Raw genomic sequence first — 17,530 nt, forward strand, 5'->3', positions numbered from 1 at the left:
CTCTCTGTCCATCTCTCTCTCTTTCTCTGTCCGTCTCTCTCTCTTTCTCTCTCTCGTGTGTGTTTGTGATACTTTACCTGTGTGTACCATCAGGTGGTTGCTCTTCAGCTTCTTCAGTCTGAGGCTCCATCAGAGAAAGCAACTCTCTGCTCTCCTCATCTGCCTCGTACTAACACACACACACACACACACACACACACACACACACACACACACACACTCTCTTTTTAATTAATTCCTTCTAAACTGGCCTCCTGTGAGCTCTTTAGTAATGTGCAGACTGTAACACGCTACAGTTCAGTTATATGACAGCGCTGAACTACAGAACGCTATCAGGGCAAACGTTACGCTCGACGACACCAGCAGCAGGCAGGAGGTTAAGTGTCGTTTTAGCAACACAACCTGTTATCACATCTGTAAAAATCTATACATTAAAGTAATTTGCTAGATACAGAACTATAAAATAATTAAATATATTTAGTGTGTGTTATTAAACAGACGTTCCTTAGAAATGTAAATAGAAGTGAAATAGAAATTCAGTAAACATCATGTCTGGATGGGCGGGGCTTTGGATTTATACATGAGAATTTGATTGCAGGGAAAAAGTCGCTGCACTTTTGTGAAAGATTATGGAGAAAAATGAATCTGTCTTCTAACTAAAAAAAGTAAAATAAATAAATTAAAAGGAAAAAAAAACACCCGTCCTGAATCCAGGGTGTGTTTAAAGGTGAAAGGTCACCTGGAATTTGAGTTGAGAGGTGGGCGTGTCTAATCTCCGGCTGATACACTCGCCCACCACCATGCCCATCCTCCGCACGCGCTCCACACTGCTGTCGAGCCGACACTGCACTCCTCCCAGCATGCACTGCAACAAGTCTGCGTTCATTTGTGCACATTGGAAAACCGACGAAAGTTTAGAGGAAGGACTCAACAAACTGATAAGCAAATAACGGTAATTCAGAATCGAATACAAAATATGAATTATTTTAACCCTGATCGTCTGCTAACATCATAAATATTCATTTAAATATAATTATTAGTGCTGTCAAAAATGTCGCGTTATTAACGCGTTAACTTGACTCAATTTTAACGGCGATAATTTTTTTATCGCGAGATTAACGCTCTGTGACATGATGTAGGTTTTTCATAAGCTTTTGAAACTGCCAGGAACTTGGAACAGAAAACCGATAGCAGCTAGACTGTACTGCCCCACACAGCCAGAGTCCTCTGCCCTCCTCCCCCAAAAGAACCAGCGCGGGCAGGGCGCGCTAGTAGAGATGGGATTTATGGCTCTTTGATGGGATCCGCATCTTTGTGATCCGTTCTTTGAAAAGAGCCGTTCAAAAGACTGGCTCATTTGGCTCTTTTTAAATATTTATTCAGTTTTAAGAAGACAGCGTCTAAAGAAGCCAGATCCCTCTGAACTGTAAACTCAATGCTATCCCAGAAATCCTTCCTGTAATATGCAAATTTGGCCGCCTCTGATTGGACAGCGCGACGCATCAACAGGCAGAAAGTGTAAAAGTACAAAATGTGTTAAGTGAGCTGAAACAGTAAAGATCAGATTCAATGCAATATTTATCAACGAACAACTTAAAGTTAATATAATAGTGTACTTTATATTATAATCAAGCACGTCAAGCCTACCGTCACTGTGAGTTGTAGACTAACTCAAGCAGTAGATCACTTCACTCATGGTTCTTTTGCTAGCACCGGTGCTCGGCTTAGGTTTCACTTTGCAGTGGCTGTGTCAAGACGTGTTATGCTTTGTAATAAAAATAACATTGGTACAAAGCAAACCCGTTCACTTTATGCTGATAAGAGAATTACAATGGTTTTTCATGTGACAAAAATGTGCGATTAAATTGCGATTAATTGCGAGTTAACTATGACAGTCGCGACATTAATCGCGATTAAATATTTTAATCGCTTGACAGCACTAATAATTATATTTCCCTGAGCTGCTTCTCTGATGTTTATTTTCATAGTTACTCAGTGATTAAACCAGATTTAATCAAAAACAGCGTCGCTTTAACACTCTCTAATATGATTGGCTGCAGTGCGAGTCCCGCCTCCTGGGACAGCCCACAAATCAATATGAGAACAATTAACTAAAATAGATAGATAGGTTACTTTCAGGAAAAAATATTATTAATGCTTTATACACTGCTTAATTAATTATCAATGAATTTGATTGATTTATTTTCTGTGACAAAAAAAAATCAATACAAGAAAAAAAACAAAAAGCAAAAATAAAAAATACTTGGTTAATCAGAAAATATTATTAATGTAATAATATTGATTTAATTCAATTATCAATTTTCTGTCTTGTATTTTAATTAATTATTGCAAGTATGAAGATGATTTGTTTTCATGGATATAATGATGGATTATTTTAAAAATGATTTCGTCTGTTGATCATCTGATTACTGAGCAGACAAACATTTTGAAATAAACCATCTTGAATATATATATATATATATATATATATATATATATATATATATATATATATATTTTTTTTTTTTAAATTTGTTCTGCAGGAGTTTGAGAATTGCAGAGTACATTAGTAGAAATTGAAATAAATACATACAAATAAATAAATAACCAAAATAATATTTTGTGTCGTGAAACAAACTAACATCCTCAGTAAGTCGAAAAGAAATACACTACGTTCAGACTGCAACCTGAAACGACCCATATCCGATTTGTTGTGAAATCCGATTTTTTTGTTAGGCCGTTCACATTACCAATTATATGAGACTTGTATGCGATCTCCAATATGAACGGAAAACGACCCAAAAGTGTCCCGCATGTGCAAATTGACACGTAATAAGCACATCTACGTAATACGTAAACAAAAAAAAGCGCACTCTTCAAGTTTCCACCAAAGAGGCGGGATTAGCCAACGCAGAATAGTGACATTTGTCTCTTGTTGATGACGTGTAGGTCGCATGAATGCGACCTGTCCGGTCAGACTGCAGTCGCATGTGAAAATAACGGATATGCATCGGAATTAGGACCACATATCCAAGCGGCCTGGGTCGCATGTGAAAAAAATCGGATCTGTGTCGTTCAGATTGTCAATAACAAATCGGATACAGGTCGCATATGGGCAAAAAAATCGGATATGGGTTGTTTCAGGGTGCAGTCTGAACGTAGTCTTAGAGTAATAAATACACTACCGTTCAAAAGTTTGGGGTCACCCAGACAATTTTGTGTTTTCCATGAAAAGTCACACTTTTATTTCCCACCATAAGTTGTAAAATGAATAGAAAATATAGTCGAGACATTTTTCTGGCCATTTTGAGCATTTAATCGACCCCACAAATGTGATGCTCCAGAAACTCAATCTGCTCAAAGGAAGGTCAGTTTTATAGCTTCTCTAAAGAGCTCAACTGTTTTCAGCTGTGCTAACATGATTGTACAAGGGTTTTCTAATCATCCATTAGCCTTCTGAGGCAATGAGCAAACACATTGTACCATTAGAACACTGGAGTGAGAGTTGCTGGAAATGGGCCTCTATACACCTATGGAGATATTGCACCAAAAACCAGACATTTGCAGCTAGAATAGTCATTTAGCACATTAGCAATGTATAGAGTGGATTTCTGATTAGTTTAAAGTGATCTTCATTGAAAAGAACAGTGCTTTTCTTTCAAAAATAAGGACATTTCAAAGTGACCCCAAACTTTTGAACGGTAGTGTATTTACGCAATGTTTTCGCTGAAATAAAAGTGTGTTTGATGTTAAGACCAAAATTCATCCTGTTTTTCATCTTTAGAAATATTTTTAACTTCATACTTTTCAAAAATTTTCCTTTCAGACATGCTGAAATTGTAAATGTTCGCCACAGAGGGCGTGCGTGTGCGTGTGTGTGTGTGCACGCGTACCTTCCCGTAGCTCCGGTATCTCAGTGTGCTGTAGAAGACACACACACAGCAGCAGGGATTTACTCACATACAGCTGCTGCTCCACTGGAGTGTGTCTCACTGCACTGCTGTTACACCACACCTGACACACACTGTGCAACACCTACACATACACACACACACACAAATTAAAAATAAAATGGCCTCAGTGAGGCTGGCGCTCATACCGGCCACTGTTGTTGTGTGTGAATTTGAAATTTGATCGCTCCTGTAGGAGGAGGAGTGATTTTCGTGAAATTACATGTGACCCCTCTGTAGCCACCAGGTGGCGCCTCATCCATGATACGTGGCGCCACCTGGTGAACGACTCTTGTTGGAATCTGTCTTTAGAGTCTTCTGGGTGAGTTTCAGTGAAAACGTCCCAGCAGTTTACGAAGAGTAGCATTTAATGTGACGAGTCACCCAAAAATCTAAAAACGCCCATAAAATCAAATATGGCAGGTGGCGTCACCATCGTCTTGACAATGATTATGTACATCCGCCTGGAGAACACTGTATGAGAGTTTGATGGAAATCAGATCAGTCCTGTAGGAGGAGGAGCGATTTTTGTAAATTGTGGACGGACGGATGGTGCAAGCTCATCCGGCCTGGCCTACATCCAGATGAGCTAACCAGCAGAATAAGTGTTCTCTATTACCCCTTTTCCACCAAATCAGTTCCAGGGCTGGTTCGGGGCCGGTGCTGGTGCTGGTTCACAACTTGTTCAACTTGCGAGCCAGCTGAGAACCAGTTTGCTTTTCCATAGCTCGGGGTGCTAAGCGGAGCCACGTCATTACGTCGCTGTATACGTCAGTTACGTCGCTGTATACGTCAGTTACGTCGCTGCGTTTGCATAAACCTTGGTGCAAACATCGTAGCAACAACAACACAGAGAAGAATGCCCCTTTTCCACCAAAGCAGTTCCAGGGCTGGTTCGGGGCCAGTGCTTAGTTTGGAACCAGGTTTTCTGTTTCCACTGACAAAGAACTGTCTCTGGGGCCAGAAAAACCGGTTCCAGGCTAGCACCAACTCTCTGCTGGGCCAGAGGAAAGAACCGCTTACGTCAGCGGGGGGGCGGAGTTGTTAAGACCAACAACAATAACAAGACCGCGAAAGATCGCCATTTTTAAGCGACGAGAAGCAGCAGCTGTACAAACGCGAAGTCATCCATTATTATTATTGTTGTTGTTGCTGCTGCTTCTTCCGTGTTGTTTTTGCTTCGATATTCGCGCCAAGGTTTATGTAAACGTAGCGACGTAACTGACATATACAGCGATGTAATGACGTATACAATGACGTAACTGACGTATACAGCGACGTAATGACGTGGCTCCGCTTAGCACCGCGAGCGATGGAAAAGCAAACTGGTTCTCAGCTGGCTCGCAAGTTGAACGAGTTGTGAACCAGCACCAGCACCGGCCCCGAACCAGCCCTGGAACTGATTTGGTGGAAAAGGGGTAGAAGAAGCAGCAACAACAACAACAATAATAATAATAATGGATGACTTCGCGTTTGTACTAGGGCTGGGTATCACCAGATACCTCACGATACGATACTATGGCGATATTTTGCCCACGATAACGATAATATCACGGTACAGCGATTCTGCGATAATCGATATATTGCAAGAAATTTCAACCACATCACGATATCTGTGTCACTGAAGAAAATCAGAATTTATTGACCACTGTAAAATTACATTTTACATACATAACTACACACTCTTGCCAGACATATATTTGTCTCTATTCCACTGCTGGCAAAACCAAGAGTTGCTTCACTACAACATACAGAAAATTCCCATTTCTGTGCTAGTATTATCAACTTTTCTGTAAGCATGGACACATCAGTGCTGCTTAACAAGCAGAATCAAATTGTTTTATGAAAACTTGCACTGCAGACTGCACATACATTTCAGTGCTAACACTAATATCAATTTGTTCTTTGTAAACTTGAGAACATATACCTGAGAACATTTAACTTGTGCTTATTTTGCAGGAACAACACACTGTCTGAAACATTGAAAAGTGCAGTGGGCATCTTAGTCTCCTACTGTGCATGCGCGAAGCCTACTGCGCATGCGCAGAACACATGAATTAGCAAGTTCTCATACAGACCGGTTTATTATTCAAAACAAGGCATTACAAATTATTTGACTTGGCCAAAGACTCGACCAATACGCACAAAACATAAAAATCGGCAAATGCGTGAAATACTCACCGATTTTTTATCAGCCCAGCTGATCGGTAGGACAAAAGTACTGTTGAATTTTCCTACCCTCCTGGATTTCGCGCATGCGCAGTAGGCTTGGTAAGACAAATCCAAGAGGTAGGATAACTTTACAGAACACCGGCTCACTGTTTTTTTCTCCTTTCCTTTGGAATCCAAAGTGCCTCCAAACATCTGCCTTAAAGTTCAGCGGCGTCTCTAGGTTTACGTTAACAGCCATGCTTGCTTGTTTTTTTTCCTCACTGCAACCGCCGGGGAAAAAAGAGAAGACGAAGAGTGCCTTGCAGTGAGGGAGCGGCACAGCGACACCTCGCGGAGCGGAGGTGCGGAAGTCGTACTGGATTTACAACCCGTCTGAAACATGATTTATTATTTGAAAAAATATCGATATTCAAATTTTGAGTATCGATATTGAATCAGAAGACAAAGTATCGCGATGTATCGCCGTATCGATATTTTTGCACACCCCTAGTTTGTACAGCTGCTGCTTCTCGCCACTTAAAAACAGCGACCTTTTGCGATCTTGCGATTATTATTATTATTATTATACGCCATAACCTGACATGGGTATTCACACATCAATTAGAGTTTTCTAAAGTTCCTAGCTCCTTTGCTTCTCATGTCTCCTTCTCCTAAGCTCCATGTTTCTCTCTCTCCTGTCCGCCTCCAGCTTCTTACAGATGTCTTTGCAAATGTCTTACAGATGTCTTCTTACAGATCTTGCGATTGTTGTTGGTCTTAACAACTCCGCCCCCCCGCTGACGTAAGCGGTTCTTTCCTCTGGCCCAGCAGAGAGTTGGTGCTAGCCTGGAACCGGTTTTTCTGGCCCCAGAGCCAGTTCTTTGTCAGTGGAAACAGAAAACCCGTTTCCAAACTAAGCACTGGCCCCGAACCAGCCCTGGAACTGCTTTGGTGGAAAAGGGGCATGTGTGTGCGCGCGCGCGTGTGTTACCTGTTTAAGAAGTGGTCTTCTCTCTTTATCCAGTGCTAGATAACCCAACACACTCCTCAACACCCACACCTGACACACAAATACAAACACGGAGTAAGGCTTTCACAATCGTGTGTGTGTGTGTGTGTGTGTGTGCGTGTGTGTGTGTGTGTGTGTTTTACCGGGTGATTATACTGCAGCAGCAGGAGTTTGTGAGTGAGAACAAACTGAACTTTCTTATTCTTTAACACAAGATTTCCCATCACCCTCGACAACGCTGATGACCTGTAAAAAACACGCAGCGTCTAAATTTACTGATACATCTTGCGCACGCACACACACACACACACACACACACACACACACACTGACCCGCGCAGGTTGCGTATGAGTGGTGTGATGACACTCTCCACCCAGCGTTCCGGTACGTTCTCCAGCAGTCTGCAGCTCACACGCCGCCACAGAGCATCTGAGTGTGTGAGAGAGGAGAGACGAGGAGCCAGAGTCCCAAACACCAAGTCTACACACACACACACACACACACACACACACACACACACACACATTAAGAGGAATGTTCATAAGAGCAGCTCATAATAATAATAATAAAGAGCAAAAAGTGTTGAGTACATGTACAACCCCGATTCCAAAAAAGTTGGGACAAAGTACAAATTGTAAATAAAAACGGAATGCAATAATTTACAAATCTCAAAAACTGATATTGTATTCACAATAGAACATAGACAACATATCAAATGTCGAAAGTGAGACATTTTGAAATTTCATGCCAAATATTGGCTCATTTGAAATTTCATGACAGCAACACATCTCAAAAAAGTTGGGACAGGGGCAATAAGAGGCTGGAAAAGTTAAAGGTACAAAAAAGGAACAGCTGGAGGACCAAATTGCAACTCATTAGGTCAATTGGCAATAGGCCGGAAAACCAACACTTAGGTCAAGGCTGAAAAACCATACTGGGTGCCCGTGATCTTCAGGCCCTTAGACGGCACTGCATCACATACAGGCATGCTTCTGTATTGGAAATCACAAAATGGGCTCAGGAATATTTCCAGAGAACATTATCTGTGAACACAATTCACCGTGCCATCCGCCGTTGCCAGCTAAAACTCTATAGTTCAAAGAAGAAGCCGTATCTAAACATGATCCAGAAGCGCAGACGTCTTCTCTGGGCCAAGGCTCATTTAAAATGGACTGTGGCAAAGTGGAAAACTGTTCTGTGATCAGACGAATCAAAATTTGAAGTTCTTTATGGAAATCAGGGACGCCGTGTCATTCGGACTAAAGAGGAGAAGGACGACCCAAGTTGTTATCAGCACTCAGTTCAGAAGCCTGCATCTCTGATGGTATGGGGTTGCATTAGTGCGTGTGGCATGGGCAGCTTACACATCTGGAAAGACGCCATCAATGCTGAAAGGTATATCCAGGTTCTAGAGCAATAAATTCTCATAGCATGCTCAGCTGCGTGAATGTGTCATGCACTGAAAATAAGAGATTTACAAGCCAGGAACGCCTCATGATGCAATACGCAAGAAAAGAAAGAAGATTCACTGCCATTTTACTTTGTATTTGAGTAAAGTGAATAAATAAATGGTCTGTGGAAAATACATTTAATCCTGGGAACTGCGTGCACAGGAGTTTATTTTGTGTTTACTCCCCCTGGCTGGCTACTTATTTGTCATGGCTGGCTAGTATGAGCCTTAGCGGAAAGCCCTGGGAATGCGGAAATGTCAAGTTCGATTTTAGATTTACTAACCCAAAAAAAATGTCGAAAAAACGGCGTTAAAAAAAAAAAATTCAACCGCACAAACGGCACTCACCCGGCCGGTGGACCGGAAACAGAACATTTTTTAATAATGGCCTAATCTGCATGATGTCGTGGTAGCTAAGTGAGGCCTCTTAAATAACAAGAGAATAAATGTTCAGGAAAATCTTTATGTTAGGTGTTCCTGAAAAATAAAAAAAGAAGTACATCGACCGATATAGCATCACTGGATTTTTTTAAATCCTCAAATATGAAATACACTTTAGAGTACAACAAATTAGAGAACACACACACACAGGTGTGTAAAGTCAGATCCTGTCTCCACTCACCTCCGTGTCCCTGCATACACACTTTCCCCAACAGCTGAGACACGAACACCACAGAGCAGTCCTGACCCGCTACAGCATCGAGAGAAACACACACACACACACACACACACACACACACACACACACACACACACTTGTGTAAAATAAATGAAAAATGAACTTTCTCCATGACTACTGGCATTGCATTTATTCTGACACACTCTACTGAGCTACGGCAACACTAACAGGACAAATATTAAACCTGACTACACCGGGAGGGTGTGGTTAAGTGTAAAGACAGGGCAATTCCATGTAAATGTCAACCTCACCATGCAAAAATAAAGCAACATGTAATACATCAAAACCACTCCCAGAGATATCACCTAGGCCTGTATTTTACAGATGTGAATAAGTTGAACCAATTTGTAACCAACCTAATATGTCACTGTCAGTCTTTCTTTCTTATAATGTAAAACCCAAGCTAAAATCAACTTTGATCATGTACAATTCTATATTATTGCCACAAGCCACAGAAATGTATGCTAAAATCCACAAAACAGCAAAACAATAGCCATCCTAAATATTATTTAAGAACTTTGATAGTTTTAGCTGATATTTAGAGAGTTTTTCAAAGGGTTATGGTGGTTAAATTGCTGATTTTCTAAACATACGCCATGTCTATTTCAGACGCGTCACATCCATAACAGAATTTCGTCACATCCATAACGCTGACTTTTCCTTCTGAAACTCTGCATGAAATACAAAATATTTTAAACAAAGATTTTTTTAATATTCACCTTGGACCCCTCTATCAAACGGATATCTCCATTTCGACATTAGGTTTACAATTTCACAGAGTTTGATAAAAATGTACAGTCACCCAAGAAAAGTGATACTTTTTCTGTCACATCCATAACGCATCTTTTATTGGCGTTTCCTGGCATGCCCTAGATGTACTATGGGAATTGTTCTTGTTCTATCACTTCTCCAGTATGGTACAGCCTTAAAATATGCAACACCTGTTTAAATACTGGGAGACAATAAAACATGCACTGGGTCATTTGTTGCCATTTTGAGTTCAAGTGTCACGTCCATAACGCTGGAATTGCTCACAGACAGAGTTTTGAAAGTGAGCCGTTACCTGTACAGTATATTTACATGTGTTTGTTATTGGGGGTGCAGTGTGGAGGATTTTCCACATGGGGAAGTGAGCTCTGCTTCATATCTCATAAACTGGGATTTCCCCAGTAATTCAGTCGGGTATGGTGCTCTACTGGCGCATCAGTGATGAAAGAGAAGCAGGACGTGAACACGTCTCACCTCTGAGAGCGCTGCAGATCCTCTCCAGTGTGTGAAGCACATGGAGGGCAAGCTGTGTGAAGTACTGCTGCTCTCTGAGCGACAGTGGGGTGTGTGTGCCGAGCCGGTTGGCGGTCAGAGCAGGCAGAGACGCCAGCCGGGTTAAAACAACCTCTCTGAGGTGGGCGGAGTCACAGCGCGAGTCGGGTTCCACACACCGAGACCACAACAGCACACCGACGCGCCCTGTAGAGAGGAACGACTCCAACACGCTCACACACTGCTCCAGAGCTGAACTCTCACTGAAAAGGGGGAGGGGAGATGGGGAGGCAGAGAGAGAGAGAGAGAGAGAGAGAGAGAGAGAAAGAGCAAGGGAGAGACAAAGAGGGGAGAGCGGGATGGGAAGATAGAGAGAGAGAGAGAGAGAGAGAGAGAGAGAGAGAGAGAGAGAAGGTGAGAAGGGGAGATGGGGAGGCAGATAGTGAGAAGCAGAGAGAGAGAGGAAAGAGAGATGGGGAGAGGGGGAGAGACGGATGGAGGGAGGAGAGGGGAAGGGGAAAGAAAGAGGGGGAGGGGAAAGAGAGAGACAGAGAGGGAGGGGGAGGGGACAGAGAGGGAATGGGAAAGAGAGAGAGAGAAAGGGGGGAGGGAGAGATTGAGAGAGAGAGAAATGGAGATGTTGAGAGAGAGACAGATACACAGAGGGGGGAGTGACAGAGACGAGGCAGAGAGAAATGGAGGGATACGGAGAGAAAAACAAGGAAGACAGATGGACATACAGTGGTGCTTGAAAGTTTGTGAACCCTTTAGAATGTTCTATATTTCTGCATAAATATGGCCTAAAACATCATCAGATTTTCACACAAGTCCTAAAAGTAGATAAAGAGAACCCAGTTAAACAAATGAGACAAAAATATTATACTTGGCCATTTATTTATTGAGGGAAATGATCCAGTATTACATATCTGTGAGTGGCAAAAGTATGTGAACCTTTGCTTTCAGTATCTGGTGTGACCCCCTTGTGCAGCAATAACTGCAACTAAACGTTTGCGGTAACTGTTGATCAGTCCTGCACACCGGCTTGGAGGAATTTTAGCCCATTTCTCCGTACAGAACAGCTTCAACTCTGGGATGTTGGTGGGTTTCCTCACATGAACTGCTCGCTTCAGGTCCTTCCACAACATTTCGATTGGATTAAGGTCAGGACTTTGACTTGGCCATTCCAAAACATTAACTTTATTCTTCTTTAACCATTCTTTGGTAGAACGACTTGTGTGCTTAGGGTCGTTGTCTTGCTGCATGACCCACCTTCTCTTGAGATTCAGTTCATGGACAGATGTCCTGACATTTCCCTTTAGAATTCGCTGGTATAATTCAGAATTCATTGTTCCATCAATGATGGCAAGCCGTCCTGGCCCAGATGCAGCAAAACAGACCCAAACCATGATACTACCACCACCATGTTTCACAGATGGGATAAGGTTCTTATGCTGGAATGCAGCGTTTTCCTTTCTCCAAACATAACGCTTCTCATTTAAACCAAAAAGTTCTATTTTGGTCTCATCCGTCCACAAAACATTTTTCCAATAAACTGTGGGTGGTAAAAGAGAGCAACTGGACTTACTTGAAGATTCTTGAAGACGTTTCACCTCTCATCTGAAAGGCTTCTTCAGTTCTGTCTGACTAAAAGGGAGTCTCAGGTATTTATCCTCTCATGGATGAAAAGCAATCTAAGGCTACATCCACACGACAACGGCAACGAGATGTTATTTAAAAAAATATCGCGTCCAAATGGGCAACGATCAGTAAAATATCAGGTCCATATGGCAACGCAACGCTTGCTGAAAACGATGCAATACACATGCCACACCTCTAGGGGCGCTGTAAGACGGTCCCTTCGGAGACACCAGAACAACAGAAGTAGTAAGGACGCATGTGCATAAACTATTATGCGCGAGACTTCATATTAGCCACAAAGTCAGGAAAATCTGTTCGTAAAATTACGTTATAATGACCAAATACAATGAAAAGTATTTTTCCAGTCTCACCTGTGAAAGGTAATCCCATGTGATCTCGTTTGGACGGTAAACCTGTTGGTACAGTTAAACGCAGCACATGAATCTTTATTCTCCGCTTTGACCTATCCAATATGGCGGCGAGGATGACGTATGATTCTACGCGGAAGGCGGCGTCTTTAATGGTCCGGAATAAATTGAATGCTCCACGTTGATGGATTAATTTGCTCTTCTACGCCCTTTTTGAGGAATGTATTGTAGGACTTAAACCAACATCTGAAGAGGTGAGATCGCTCCTTTTTTTCCCTATTTTTGCTGGCGGGATTGACTCTGCCCTAAGGGCAGAGTCTCTCTCTCTCTCTCCCTCACTTTGCACCATTACACAATAAATATTCACAGTGAAAATATTTTGTAAGCGCGTTTCATGAACCAAGTTATAGGATTTGTTGACAACTCGCATCGAGTTCGTTACACTTCTACCCGGCATGAAGCACTCACAGTCATGTGGTTGTGACGTCATCGTAAACAAATCCGTTTTACTCATCCAGACGACTTCACAACGGCAACGTTGCCAGATCTTTCCACTCTGGAACCCGTTCTCAAAAAGATTGCGTTTTGGGCACCCAAAACGCCGGTGCCGTGTGGACGCCAGGCCGAAACGATAAGCAATTGTATCGGAGTCACCTGAATCTGTTGCCGTGTGGACAGGGCCTAAGGTCATCCTGTTGGTGTGGGTCACTGGGGACTGGGTGTGAACGGCCTAGAAAGTAGTTGGGATGATCAATGGATAGTTGATTCTCTCTGTCCTCTTGTGAGTCACTGAAAACAGCTGGGTTTTGGTGTGCATTCAGTTGTCTGGGAAGTGTGCTAAGGACTGCATTGTAGATGGCTGGATTGTAGAGGATAAATACCTGATACTCCCTATTAGTCAGGCAGAACTGAAGAAGCCTTTCGGATGAGATGTGAAACGTCTTCAAAAATCTTCAAGCAAGTCCAGTTGCTCTCTTTTACCACCCACAGTTTACCATGACCTGGATGACTGAGAATCTTCACAGACATGTTTCCAATAGCCTTCTGGCTTGTCCACGTGATCTTTAGCAAACTGCAGATAAGCAGCAATGTTCTTTTTGGAAAGCAGTGGCTTTCTCCTTGCAACCCTGCCATGCACACCATTGTTGTTCAGTGTTCTCCTGATGGTGGACTCATGAACATTAACATTAGCCAATGTGAGAGAGGCCTTCAGTTGCTTAGAAGTTACCCTGGGGTCCTTTGTGACCTCGCTGACTATTACACGCCTTGCTCTTGGAGTGATCCTTGTTGGTCGACCACTCCTGGGGAGGGTAACAATGGTCTTGAATTTCCTCCATTTGTACACAATCTGTCTGACTGTGGATTGGTGGAGTCCAAACTCTTTAGAGATGGTTTTGTAACCTTTTCCAGCCTGATGAGCATCAACAATGCTTTTTCTGAGGTCCTCAGAAATCTCCTTTGTTTGTGCCATGATACACTTCCACAAACATGTGTTGTGAAGATCAGACTTTGATAGATCCCTGTTCTTTAAATAAAACAGGGTGCCCACTCACACCTGATTATCATCCCATTGATTGAAAACACCTGACTCTAATTTCACCTTCAAATTAACTGCTAATCCTAGAGGTTCACATACTTTTGCCACTCACAGATATGTAATATTGGATCATTTTCCTCAATAAATAAATGACCAAGTATAATATTTTTGTCTCATTTGTTTAACTGGGTTCTCTTTATCTACTTTTAGGACTTGTGTGAAAATCTGATGATGTTTTAGGTCATATTTATGCAGAAATATAGAAAATTCTAAAGGGTTCACAAACTTTCAAGCACCACTACATTTGTCATAAATATAAACATCCTCTAATACACTCACTCACACACTCACACTGTTGTACCTCTGAGAGCTGATGGAGTCCAGTAACACCAGCAGCGCTTGGTCTGGAGGACCTCGGAGGAAGAACGCAGCCCACAGTTCCCTGCGCTTTTCATCACTCAGACTGTGGAACCAGTCAGAGGTGAGCGAGGTGAGCAGCGCCTGCAGGACGTGTGTGTAATGAGCTCGCCGGAATTCAGCCCTGTCCCCGGCCGAGGCGTCTCCGTCCTCCAGGTAGTGCGCGAGTGTGTGTAGAGCATCGCTGATCTCTGTGTGATCCCGAGACGTGGCGATGATCCTCACACACGCACACACACGCACACGGAGCTGCGTCTCAGCACACTGATGCTCCATCACACACTGCAGGTGGAAAAATAACACACTTTTAACGTAAAAATAAAAACAAAAATGAACTTCACTCCAGCCATGTTTTAACTTTATACCTTTACACATGATCCGATACAGTCAGAAATTTACTGTGGTCCTCTGTTAATATTAACAATACTATTTTTTTCTACTGATTTAATTAATCATTAATTAATGTATTTATTTACATAGTATTCCAGACACACTGGAAATATCTCACTTGTTTACAAATTAATTTGAATTGTTTTAACACTCAAAACACACTCCACAATGTTTCACTTGTTTAAAAATGTTTATATCTACAAAAATATAACATATTTTTGGTCAAATAATAAAAAAGGCCACAGTATATTAAATGTAGGTTTGTTTAAATTATTATGAGCAAACAATCAACAATAATAATAGTGTTATAAAATGTATGTGCAGTTAATTTGTTACATAAATATATATACAACCCCGATTCCAAAAAAGTTGGGACAAAGTACAAATTGTAAATAAAAACGGAATGCAATGATGTGGAAGTTTCAAAATTCCATATTTTATTCAGAATAGAACATAGATGACATATCAAATGTTTAAACTGAGAAAATGTATCATTTAAAGAGAAAAATTAGGTGATTTTACATTTCATGACAACAACACATCTCCAAAAAGTTGGGACAAGGCCATGTTTCCCACTGTGAGACATCCCCTTTTCTCTTTACAACAGTCTGTAAACGTCTGGGGACTGAGGAGACAAGTTGCTCAAGTTTAGGGATAGGAATGTTAACCCATTCTTGTCTCATGTAGGATTCTAGTTGCTCAACTGTCTTAGGTCTTTTTTGTCGTATCTTCCGTTTTATGATGCGCCAAATGTTTTCTATGGGTGAAAGATCTGGACTGCAGGCTGGCCAGTTCAGTACCCGGACCCTTCTTCTACGCAGCCATGATGCTGTAATTGATGCAGTATGTGGTTTGGCATTGTCATGTTGGAAAATGCAAGGTCTTCCCTGAAAGAGACGTCGTCTGGATGGGAGCATATGTTGCTCTAGAACCTGGATATACCTTTCAGCATTGATGGTGTCTTTCCAGATGTGTAAGCTGCCCATGCCACATGCACTAATGCAACCCCGTACCATCAGAGATGCAGGCTTCTGAACTGAGCGCTGATAACAACTTGGGTCGTCCTTCTCCTCTTTAGTCCGAATGACACGGCGTCCCTGATTTCCATAAAGAACTTCACATTTTGATTCGTCTGACCACAGAACAGTTTTCCACTTTGCCACAGTCCATTTTAAATGAGCCTTGGCCCAGAGAAGACGTCTGCGCTTCTGGATCATGTTTAGATACGGCTTCTTCTTTGAACTATAGAGTTTTAGCTGGCAACGGCGGATGGCACGGTGAATTGTGTTCACAGATAATGTTCTCTGGAAATATTCCTGAGCCCATTTTGTGATTTCCAATACAGAAGCATGCCTGTATGTGATGCAGTGCCGTCTAAGGGCCCGAAGATCACGGGCACCCAGTATGGTTTTCCGGCCTTGACCCTTACGCACAGAGATTCTTCCAGATTCTCTGAATCTTTTGATGATATTATGCACTGTAGATGATGATATGTTCAAACTCTTTGCAATTTTACACTGTCGAACTCCTTTCTGATATTGCTCCACTATTTGTCGATGCAGAATTAGGGGGATTGGTGATCCTCTTCCCATCTTTACTTCTGAGAGCCGCTGCCACTCCAAGATGCTCTTTTTATACCCAGTCATGTTAATGACCTATTGCCAATTGACCTAATGAGTTGCAATTTGGTCCTCCAGCTGTTCCTTTTTTGTACCTTTAACTTTTCCAGCCTCTTATTGCCCCTGTCCCAACTTTTTTGAGATGTGTTGCTGTCATGAAATTTCAAATGAGCCAATATTTGGCATGAAATTTCAAAATGTCTCACTTTCGACATTTGATATGTTGTCTATGTTCTATTGTGAATACGATATCAGTTTTTGAGATTTGTAAATTATTGCATTCCGTTTTTATTTACAATTTGCACTTTGTCCCAACTTTTTTGGAATCGGGTTTGTATATATAGATATAAAAGGCAGGAAATTAAAATATTTAACGCAATAAGCACTTATAATATTACATTTAACACTATAAAAGTATATATATAAAACCCTTAACTCGCTCCCTAGTTAAGTGCACTATTGAGGGCACTACTTTTATAATATACCGGGGTTTTAATATGTACATTATAATATATTTTACTCACTTTAAAAAAACACCTCAAACTCCGAACACAAAACTACAACGTCCTTCTTTTTTTCCCTTCGATATTATAATAAACAAACTCCACCGAACATATTTTAAACACTTTGTTTATATCCGTTTACTGATGCACCAAAACCGCCATGTTGATCAGGTCCAGACAGAAAAACCTTCCGTCTAGAAACATGAAAAAGAACCGAGGTTCCGCTCAGTGACCAACTGATCTAAATTAAAACACTAAGGTTACCAGAAACACTTAAAGGCTTATTTAAATAATTACTTAAAATAACAACTATATAAGAAATGTATTTTGTCAAATAATATATCGATTATTGTGATTAATTTAAATTAAATGTTCAGATATGCTGCTGCACATTCGGAACATACCTCACATCACCACTAGATGGTAGCATTTCGTTTTTTAGCTTTCGGCAGTTTCCAACCATTATCTCTAGCCGCTTTATCCTTCTACAGGGTCGCAGGCAAGCTGGAGCCTATCCCAGCTGACTACGGGCGAAAGGCGGGGTACACCCTGGACAAG

At 41.6% G+C, this 17,530-nt stretch overlaps 1 protein-coding gene across 1 annotated transcript in view; it reads right to left on the bottom strand.

Moving 5' to 3' along the window:
• Positions 1-17,140, bottom strand: part of telo2 (TEL2, telomere maintenance 2, homolog (S. cerevisiae)) — a 41,288-nt gene extending 24,148 nt beyond the window's left edge. The window contains exons 1-10 of the mRNA XM_060922679.1: positions 16,994-17,140; positions 14,405-14,742; positions 10,483-10,763; positions 9,184-9,252; positions 7,444-7,591; positions 7,254-7,356; positions 7,093-7,161; positions 3,894-4,035; positions 740-876; positions 78-169 (exon numbers count right to left, since the gene is read on the bottom strand). Coding sequence (XP_060778662.1) covers positions 78-169; positions 740-876; positions 3,894-4,035; positions 7,093-7,161; positions 7,254-7,356; positions 7,444-7,591; positions 9,184-9,252; positions 10,483-10,763; positions 14,405-14,736 — 1,373 coding nt within the window. The 5' untranslated portion in view covers positions 14,737-14,742; positions 16,994-17,140. The remainder of the gene's footprint in view (positions 1-77; positions 170-739; positions 877-3,893; positions 4,036-7,092; positions 7,162-7,253; positions 7,357-7,443; positions 7,592-9,183; positions 9,253-10,482; positions 10,764-14,404; positions 14,743-16,993) is intronic.
• Between the last annotated feature and the right edge of the window lie 390 nt (positions 17,141-17,530).

Source organism: Neoarius graeffei, chromosome 5, assembly GCF_027579695.1.
Source record: "Neoarius graeffei isolate fNeoGra1 chromosome 5, fNeoGra1.pri, whole genome shotgun sequence".
Classification (NCBI taxonomy): domain Eukaryota; kingdom Metazoa; phylum Chordata; class Actinopteri; order Siluriformes; family Ariidae; genus Neoarius; species Neoarius graeffei.